General features: G+C 36.8%; 2 protein-coding genes across 4 annotated transcripts; both read left to right on the forward strand.

The window, feature by feature from the left end:
• The first annotated feature begins 900 nt into the window (after positions 1 to 900).
• On the forward strand, positions 901 to 5,742 carry LOC103848547 (60S ribosomal protein L3-1). Of its 3 annotated transcripts, none has more exons than XM_009125429.3 (5): positions 3,563 to 3,804; positions 3,884 to 3,981; positions 4,376 to 4,486; positions 4,564 to 5,278; positions 5,353 to 5,742. In XM_009125429.3, the coding sequence occupies exons 2-5, from the start codon at positions 3,897 to 3,899 to the stop codon at positions 5,615 to 5,617; spliced, it is 1,176 nt and encodes a 391-aa protein (XP_009123677.2). In that variant the 5' UTR covers positions 3,563 to 3,804; positions 3,884 to 3,896; the 3' UTR covers positions 5,618 to 5,742. The 3 variants fall into 3 exon arrangements, 2 of the variants coding, with proteins under 2 accessions (XP_009123677.2, XP_033141271.1); XM_033285380.1 differs by having other exon boundaries at positions 3,604 to 3,804; positions 3,890 to 3,981; XR_004455432.1 differs by lacking the exons at positions 4,564 to 5,278; positions 5,353 to 5,742 and having other exon boundaries at positions 901 to 3,804; positions 4,376 to 4,492.
• A 1,281-nt stretch (positions 5,743 to 7,023) lies between these two features.
• Positions 7,024 to 8,747, forward strand: LOC103848548 (probable polygalacturonase). Its single transcript, XM_009125430.3, is given in 4 exon segments — positions 7,024 to 7,677; positions 7,755 to 8,086; positions 8,146 to 8,624; positions 8,626 to 8,747. Coding segments are annotated over 4 exon segments (1,506 nt in total). The 5' UTR covers positions 7,024 to 7,069; the 3' UTR covers positions 8,713 to 8,747.
• The last annotated feature ends 761 nt before the right edge of the window (positions 8,748 to 9,508 follow it).

Raw genomic sequence — 9,508 nt, forward strand, 5'->3', positions numbered from 1 at the left:
TTTTATTTTTAAACATGATTTTGTGGTTTAACTTCATGCCCCCATCATTTTTGTTTACGTAGGTAAGCTCATTACCCTTCTTTAGTAAATCAAATATAAATACCACATTGGTTGATCAAAAAAAAATACCACATTTTGTTATGTTTTGATTGGGGCCTCGAGATATTTTGGAACGGTTGTAACTGATACGGTCGAGATTAATAGCAAAAGAAAGAATGATCAAGTGGGTCCCGTTTATTATGGAGGTGGTTACAAAATATATAGAATATAAATGTAGTTTTTATATGTAATTAGATATTTTTAAGTTGGACACAACTATTATCAATAGGACATGTTCCTGTTTTAATAGTATTGATGTATGATATATGGACAATATGTAGACTAGCTTAATGATAACAAATTCCGTTTCAATTACACTAAGCCGAAGAAAATTTTTCAAGTTAAAATTCATAGCAAATTTTTTTTCAAAGTTAAAATTCATAGCAATCATATTGATTGGAAAAATGGCTAAAAGGTAAATGAGTTGGAAAGAATAATTATTTTGAGGAATAATGTATCGCTTTTGGAGGAAGAGTTGAAGAGGCAGTTAGCGCAGAGATCAAGAACATTTTGGGGATTAACAACGAGGGAGGAACAAGCAAATATCTAGGTCTACCTGAATGTTTCTCAGGCTCTAAAGTGGAGATGCTCTCATACATTAAAGATAAATCTCAAGCAAGACTTAACAGCTGGTACCTGCAACATCTATCTCAAGGAGGGAAGGAGGTCCTACTCAAGTCTTCTGTGGGAGGAATACCTGTGTTCGCTATGTGTGTGTTCCGATTCCCAAAGACACTAATAACAAGTTTATCAAGTGTGATGGCAGATTTTTGGTGGGGCGCGGACAGCATAAGAAAAAGGTACATTGGGTCGCTTGGGAGAAGTTATGTTTGCCAAAGAATCTAGGGGGTATGGGGTTCAGAGACCTTGAGTGTTTCAACCAAGCTCTATTAGCCAAACAAGTTTGGAAAATCTTAACCCATCCACAATCCTTGCTGGCAAGATTTTTAAAGAGCAGGTACTTTAAGGGAGGAGAGTTTATTGCGGCTTCATTGGGTGAGAAACCCTCCTTTGCGTGGAGGAGTCTTATGTTTGGTAAGGAGCTACTTCTTAAAGGACTGAGGCAAAGGGTGGGAGATGGCAAAACCACAAGAGTCTGGATAGATAAATGGATAGATGATCCGGAGGAAGGATTAAGAGCGCCGTGGATTAAGAATGTAGTCTTCAATGTTAACTTGATGGCAAGCTCACTGATTGATATAGAGACAAAGATGTGGAATGAACGCAAACTAGCAGAGGTCTTTGTGCAAGGAGATGTTGAGATGATTATGAAGAATCAACCAGTGGTCAAGAGACAGGATTTTTTCACATGGAAGTTCAACAAAAGTGGGGAAATGACGGTGAAGTCAGCCTACTGGATTGCATCATCGTTAAAAATTAAGGATCAGATCCCAGAAGCCCTGTCGCTCCCCTCCACGAATGAGCTTAAGGAGAAAGTGTGGAAAGTCAAAACTCTACCAAAGATAAGAGTATTCCTCTGGAAAGCTCTGAGCTCAGCGCTTCCGACGGCTGATCTAATCTGCGCAAGAGGAATGAAGATAGATCAGAGATGTCAAACCTGTGGAAGAGAACCAGAATCGATCAATCATACTCTGTTTGAATACACCTTCGCTAGACTAGTATGGGCCGTCTCAACAGTTCCTAATGGCAGCTTGGATGAGGGTTCAGTGTTCACAAACATGAACTTTCTTCTAAAGCTAGATGATCTCAAAGGTTTGCCAGAGAAAGATAGAAGAGCTTGGCCCTGGATTTTGTGGAATATCTGGAAAAAAAGAAATGAGATGTTCTTTGAAGGAAGATGTCTTAATGCGTTGGAATTGGTACAGAAAGCAATCCAGGAGGCTAACGAGTGGTACGCAGCACAACAGGCCGAGGTAGAGTGGGCTAAAGCTGAATCAATGTCCTCTACATCTTCACAGCGAAAATGGATTCCACCAGAACCTGATTGGGTGATGTGTAATGTCGGAATGGAGTATTCAAAAAGTAAAGAATGCGCAGGAGGAGCGTGGGTCCTAAGAAATGATAGAGGAGTGGTACTTTGTCATAGTCGAAGAGCATTCTCTGGAATTAAAAGTCGAGATGAGGCTAAGCTAGTGGTTGTTTTATGGGCGTTTGAGAGTATGAGAAGCCAAAGACAATCCAATGTCATCTTTGCGGGTGAATTTGGGGATTTATTTGGTGCACTTCAACGACCACAAGCCGGGCCCTCCTTCCATTATCAAAGATCCCTAATGGAAAAGGAACTGGAGGGAATATTCAATTGGAAATTGAAGGTGGTGACCAGAGAAGCAAATAGGGGAGGCTTTTTCATTGCTCAAAGTGTCATCAAGTATGGACTGGTAAATTCTTATGTGGCTAGAGGCCATCCATCTTGGTTGTTTGAGTTCTTTGTTAATGAAAGCCGATCTCTCTGAATGTTGTCTCGGTGGAAAAAGAAATCGGAAGGGATAACCTCGTTGTGGAGTGTAGTAGTGAGTTGAGAATAGTAGGGTGTGACCCCTATTTTATATTGCTCTGTTTTGTAATATTCTCTCCTCTGGTTTGTCGCATAACAAGGTAACTGAAGTTTTTTGTGCGAGTTGTTATGTGGGTTATGGTGTCAGTGCCATTTATTATATTAATGAAACACCTTGACAAAAAAAAAGTATTTTCATATACTTTTTTGAATATTTATATTTTTATTTAATATTGAATTCTTTTATATATTCCAGTTTTTTTTAATACTCAGCCAGCCAATTTTGAAGTCATATATCTTAAAATAGATTTCCAATGGGCAAGTTAGAGCATCTCCAATGTATGTCTCTATATTTTCCTCTAAAATAGAGATCTCTATTATAGAGGTGGTTTTGCTCTAATGTATACCTCTATAATAGAGTTCCTCTATTTTAGAGGAAAATATAGAGGAATCCTACTTTTTACCTCTATATTTAAAGATGAAAATAACAAATCTCTATATTTTCCCCTATAAATAGAGGAACTCTAATTTATAGAGGCATACATTGGAGCAAATCCACCTCTATAATAGAGTTTCTCTATTTTAGAGGAAAATATAGAGATAAAAATAGAGGTGGGTTGGAGATGGTCTTATTGATCTTAGTTATAAGAAAGAGATAATACTAACTTTAAGAAGATAAACTATTCAGTACAACGTTGTTGTATATCGACATCAATAAAAGTTAAGATATATACATAGATGGTGAAAGTTTACAGCACCAACGCAGGGTTCTCCGCATCTAATTGTTGAAAATATGTTTGTTCACTCGGTTAATCATAATCCAATTTAATCTGAACCTAGAAAAAACGATTTAACCAAATAATAAAAAAAACAAAAAAAAGTAATAATGAAAGAGTCAGAAATCTCGTGTGGAAAAAAACGACGCTCATCACATCTATAAGATGCTTGCTTTCGTTATAGTTTGGATTTCATCATTCTCCTAAAAAAAAATTGTTTCAAAAAAACCCAAGAAAACTGAGTTATATAACTATGAAGCAATAGATTAGAACAGAATCGATGCGAGGAGAAGAAGACTGCGTTGATATATAGAAGATAAACGATTCGCCCTAGTTGTGGTGATATTGGGCTTTTAGGGCCCATTTAGGGAAACTAGGTTACACATTAGCGCTTAGGGGTTATATATAAAAAGGGTTTTTATTATTTTGCTTACTTCACTTTGTCAGCAGCCGCAGGACACATCGAAGCTTAAGGTTTTTCCATCTTCCCTTATCTCTCCGTTGATTCGTTTTGTTCGTCGTTAACATTTACAAATCTACGATTTGTATATAGGAGTAGGGGAAGAATGTCTCACAGGAAGTTTGAGCACCCAAGACACGGATCACTTGGTTTCCTACCAAGGAAGAGAGCTAACCGTCACAGAGGAAAAGGTCCGAGTCTTCCTTCTTGTTCAAATGCTTATATAGAGATTCGTTTGAAATGCGTTTTAATACATATTTAGTGGTTCTTAGACACTTTGGGTTACTTTGTGTATGTTAAAAATGGCCACGCACTGTCATTTTTGAAATTAAATTTCAGTGTCCTTAAATTTAGCATCAGTGTTACCGAAATGCTTACTTGATAACTGCTTCTGTTTTATTGTTGCGATTGAGAGTTCTTCAGATTTAGATATCTATCTTAAGATATTATTTGTATTTCTATTTGATATACTTTTCTGCTTCTCTTGTGAATGAAAGCTTTACTCTTATTTTTGTACTTACGATTGAATTTTCTCTTGCTTTTTTTTTTTTGTTAATTAACACAAATGTTGTATTTGAACAACAGTGAAGGCCTTCCCTAAGGATGACCAAACCAAGCCTTGCAAGTTCACAGCCTTCATGGGATACAAGGCTGGTATGACCCACATCGTTAGAGATGTCGAGAAGCCCGGATCCAGTAAGTGCTTTTACTTTTATTTATTTTCGTATTCACAGATTGATGAATCTAATGATTATCGATCTTTGCTTGTGTAGAGCTTCACAAGAAGGAGACATGTGAGGCTGTTACCATCATTGAGACACCGGCTATGGTTGTTGTTGGAGTTGTTGCCTACGTCAAGACTCCCCGTGGCCTGAGGTCTTTGAACACTGTCTGGGCACAGCACTTGAGTGAAGAGGTGAGGAGAAGGTTCTACAAGAACTGGGCCAAGTCCAAGAAGAAGGCTTTCACCGGGTACGCCAAGCAGTATGAAACTGAGGAAGGCAAGAAGAGCATCCAGTCCCAGCTCGAGAAGATGAAGAAGTACGGAACAGTCATCCGTGTCTTGGCCCACACTCAGATCAGGAAGATGAAGGGGTTGAAGCAGAAGAAGGCTCACATGATGGAGATCCAGATCAACGGTGGCACCATCGCACAGAAGGTCGACTTCGCCTACAGCTTCTTCGAGAAGCAGATTCCCATCGACGCTGTATTCCAGAAGGATGAGATGATTGATGTGATTGGTGTGACCAAGGGTAAGGGGTACGAAGGTGTTGTTACCCGTTGGGGTGTGACTAGGCTTCCACGTAAGACTCACAGGGGTCTGCGTAAGGTTGCTTGTATCGGTGCGTGGCATCCTGCTAGAGTCTCTTACACCGTAGCCAGAGCTGGTCAGAACGGTTACCATCACCGTACCGAGCTGAACAAGAAGATTTACAGGTTGGGCAAGGTTGGTCAAGAGACGCACACAGCCATGACTGAATACGATAGGTGAGTAGATTTGTCTCTTTTACTCCTGTTCAAGTTATTATGTAACTGATGATGGGAATGTTTACTAATAATAGGACTGAGAAAGATGTGACCCCGATGGGAGGATTTGCACACTATGGTGTGGTGAAGGATGACTACTTGATGATTAAGGGATGCTGCATGGGTCCAAAGAAGAGGGTTGTGACTCTGAGACAGTCACTGCTTACTCAGACTTCCCGTCTTGCCATGGAGCAGATCAATCTCAAGTTCATCGACACTTCCTCAAAGATGGGTCATGGTAAATTCCAGACTACCCAGGAGAAGAACAAGTTTTACGGCCGTGCCGCTACCAAGGCTTAAATAAGTTTGTTTCTCTCGTATTAGCTCTTTCCCCAAAAAGTGTTGAAAAATACTCTTTTGAACGATTCTCTGCAATTTTGGATTTTAGTTATTTGGAGATTAAGACCATTATTATTCTTCGCCTCTTCTAATCGTCTCATTTTATTATTCTGATAGAAAATTTTAGGCAAATTGGTCTTTTTTTAAATTTGGAAAATCGGTATTAACCATACTAAATCATAGAACTAAGTGATGCTCTGATATATGCAAACTGAATTAGTAAATATGTTGTCCAAAAGAAGATCCGTGTTGAGACAAATGAACACCAAACAAAAGGAGTATACTAAACCCCCAACTTTTAAATTTTGTGCAAATTAAATTCTAGATGTCATTTTCTTCAAATCCCAGCGTTTTGAATCTGCAACTCGAAACAAACAGTTGAAATTAAAAAAAAAAAAAAAAAACAGTTGAATCTTGAAATCTGAAATATTATAGCCACAATTATTTTTTTTATAAATCTTGTTAATGTTCTTTTCAGACGATTTAGGAGATGAAGAGAAATAATTGAAATGAATGTTTTATCCTCGATCTATGAACAAGATACAATTTTTTATAGTAGATGTGCTTATGGTTCAATTTCTTTATATTGTTACTAGATTTTGATAGATGCTTTCTTATTTTTTAAATTATATTATAATACAATTTAAATTAGAATAGCATCTTCTTTTTAACGATTTCGATTTTTGGAATAACATTTTCAACTTCTTTATATACAGCATCTTCAATCCACTTGAATAAATGTCTCTAATTCATGATCAAATTAGATGTTTTATTGTCTAAATAACATAAAGAACATCTCATAAGCTGTTTAAATAATGCAAACATCTAAGAAGTTTTCATCTTTTTTGGTTATGCAACAGTAGAAAGGTCTTTCCGAATTCTCTTGTGTCTTTGATAAGTAAAGTTTTACATGTAAACCACACTCACATTTCACTGAGAATCCACGAATTTCTTCCCCATGTTTTTTTTTATCTCTGAAGATGAACTGATCATCAAATCGAGACAAAAATGTAAAAAAAAGCCGTTTATGAGATTAGAGATTTAGGGATTTTGATTTGGGAATATATTGATTGGGGGTTTTCTAATTTTAAAACGACGTCGTTTGGTGTTTAACAGAGATAGTACCCATTTAATCCCTTTGTTAATCGAACTAATGACAAATTAAAATTGGCATCGTCAAACTTAGTTGTAAACTTAAATTGTTAGTCATGTTAAATTGATGATTTAAATGATCCAAAGTAAAGTTCATGATTTTTTTTGATCAAAATAGAAAGTTCATGATATAAATAAATGACCATTATCCCTTTTTATTTTATTTTATTTCGGTGAGATCATATTATTATTTTTTTTTTCAAATACTGTGAATTGTGATAAAGTCCATTAGGATAAGATCGCAAGACCCAAAATTTCGCAATGGACTTCCCACTACTGTTGCGAAGCATATTATTGCCCCTGTGCCTATTATTCTCCGTAATCCAATCACGTCCGTACACGTCATCACAAAAGATCCAACTTCCCGGCGATTCCTTGGCCCTCTCCGTCGCCGATTTCGGCGCCACCGGCGATGGTATCCACTACGATACCTCCGCGATACAGTCCGCCATCAACGCCTGCAATCATCACTACACCTCATCTTCCTCCATCTGCCGCGTCAAGTTTCCTCTCGGCACCTACCTGACCGCCAAGCTCCATCTCCGATCCGGCGTCCTGCTCGATGTGACGGAGAACGCGGTGCTTCTCGGGGGACCGAGGATTGAAGATTATCCGGCGGAGACTTCGTCGGAATGGTACGTGGTGGTGGCGAACAACGCGACGGATGTTGGAATCACCGGCGGAGGAGCAATCGACGGACAGGGATCTAAATTCGTGGTGAGATTCGATGAGAGGAAGAACGTGATGGTGAGCTGGAATCAGACTGGGGCTTGCTTGGGTGATGAGTGTAGACCTAGGCTTGTTGGATTCGTTGACTCCACCAATGTTCACATCTGGAACATCACGCTTCGTGATCCTGCGTATTGGTGGTCAGTACTATCTCTCACTTGTTCCGTGTTCAGCCAAGATCAAGAACTAATGTAGATCTCTGGTTTTGGATTTGCAGTTTGCATATCGTGAGGTGCGAGAACACTTCTGTCCACGACGTATCAATCTTAGGCGATTTCAACACGCCAAATAACGATGGCATCGACATAGAAGATTCAAACAATACTTTCATAACTCGGTGTCACATCGATACAGGAGATGACGCGATCTGCCCCAAGACTTATGTTGCTCCGCTTTACAACTTAACCGTTACAGACTGCTGGATCCGCACCAAATCCTCCGCCATTAAACTTGGTAGTGCGAGCTGGTTTGAATTCAAAAGTCTCGTCTTTGATAACATCACCATTTCTGAATCACACAGAGGCCTTGGCATGCAAATACGCGATGGAGGTAAACAGTTTCCTTCTTTCGCTGCATAAACTACTCATGTAAGTGGCCTTTTTTTGCAGGAAATGTGAATGGCATTACGTTTTCAAACATGAACATCAGTACAAGATACTATGATCCGTCCTGGTGGGGAAGAGCAGAACCAATCTATATAACAACTTGCCCGCGCGATTCATCTTCAAAGGAAGGCTCAATCTCGAATCTCCTTTTCGTTAACATAACAATCGTTTCTGAAAACGGAGTCTTTTTATCTGGCTCTCCAAACGGATTACTCACAGACATAAAGTTCAAGAACATGAACATTACTTTGAGAAGATGGAGTAATTACACTTCAGGGCTCGTCGATTATAGACCTGGATGTCAAGGTCTAATGAACCATAGCGCCACAGCTGGGATCATTATGGAACACGTGAATGGGTTCAGCGTTGAGAATGTTGACTTGAAATGGTCAGATGATAATCTGAATGCTTGGAATGTTCCTCTAGAATTTAGACCTTCAACTGTGAATAATGTTTCCTTTGTTGGTTTCAGTTCTGGTCTTTTACACGAAATTGTTTGAGTTTGATTGTGTTATTGTTGGTGAACACAAGATTCTTGAGTCATTTATGTTTGGTTTAATGGAGACTTGATTCTGATTTATTTGACGTTCTAGATTTAAACCAAACTGATCCTTTATATATTAACTAGGTATTTGGCCCGCAGATGCGGGCATAAATATTTTATAGCTACTGATTAATACATTCATTACTAAATAAAAACTATAATACATATTATAATTTATATTTTCATCTAAATATTATTTTGTCTTATAATATTTTGTAATTTTCTTTGTATATTACAGTATATTTAGGAAATATCTTCTTTTTCTAAACACTTCATCTTTTCAATAAAAAAATTAAGAATTTACTTGATGAATATTTAATTATGTGTTTTCTGTTTATTTAATTTTTAGCTTTTATTAAAATGTTTTTTCAGATAACAACACAATATATATATGAGTTATCTTTTTATTTTAAAATATATTTTTGATTTTGGATAATTCTTATCATTATTAATTTTAATCAATTATCTAAAATAATTAAAATTCTTTTTTTATTTTGTGGTTATTTTATATATTAAAATTATTTAGGTATTTTGCCCGCGAGCGGGGTTAAACATTTTCATAAATTTTGAAAAGTTTTTTGTACACTATATTTATTATACTAAAATAAATATTAAATAACTTAATATTATATTTTTAATTATATAATTAAAAAATATTATTTGATTAATATTTAATTATATAATTTATATTTTAACTATTTACTAAAATACATTTTCAGATAACAATACAATATATATATATATATATAGAAATTATCTTTTTTAATTATATTTTTAGATTTTGGATAATTCAATATTCTATTTTTAATTATATAATTAATA

The sequence above is a fragment of the Brassica rapa genome, chromosome A02 (assembly GCF_000309985.2).
Source record: "Brassica rapa cultivar Chiifu-401-42 chromosome A02, CAAS_Brap_v3.01, whole genome shotgun sequence".
NCBI classification, from domain to species: Eukaryota; Viridiplantae; Streptophyta; class Magnoliopsida; order Brassicales; family Brassicaceae; genus Brassica; species Brassica rapa.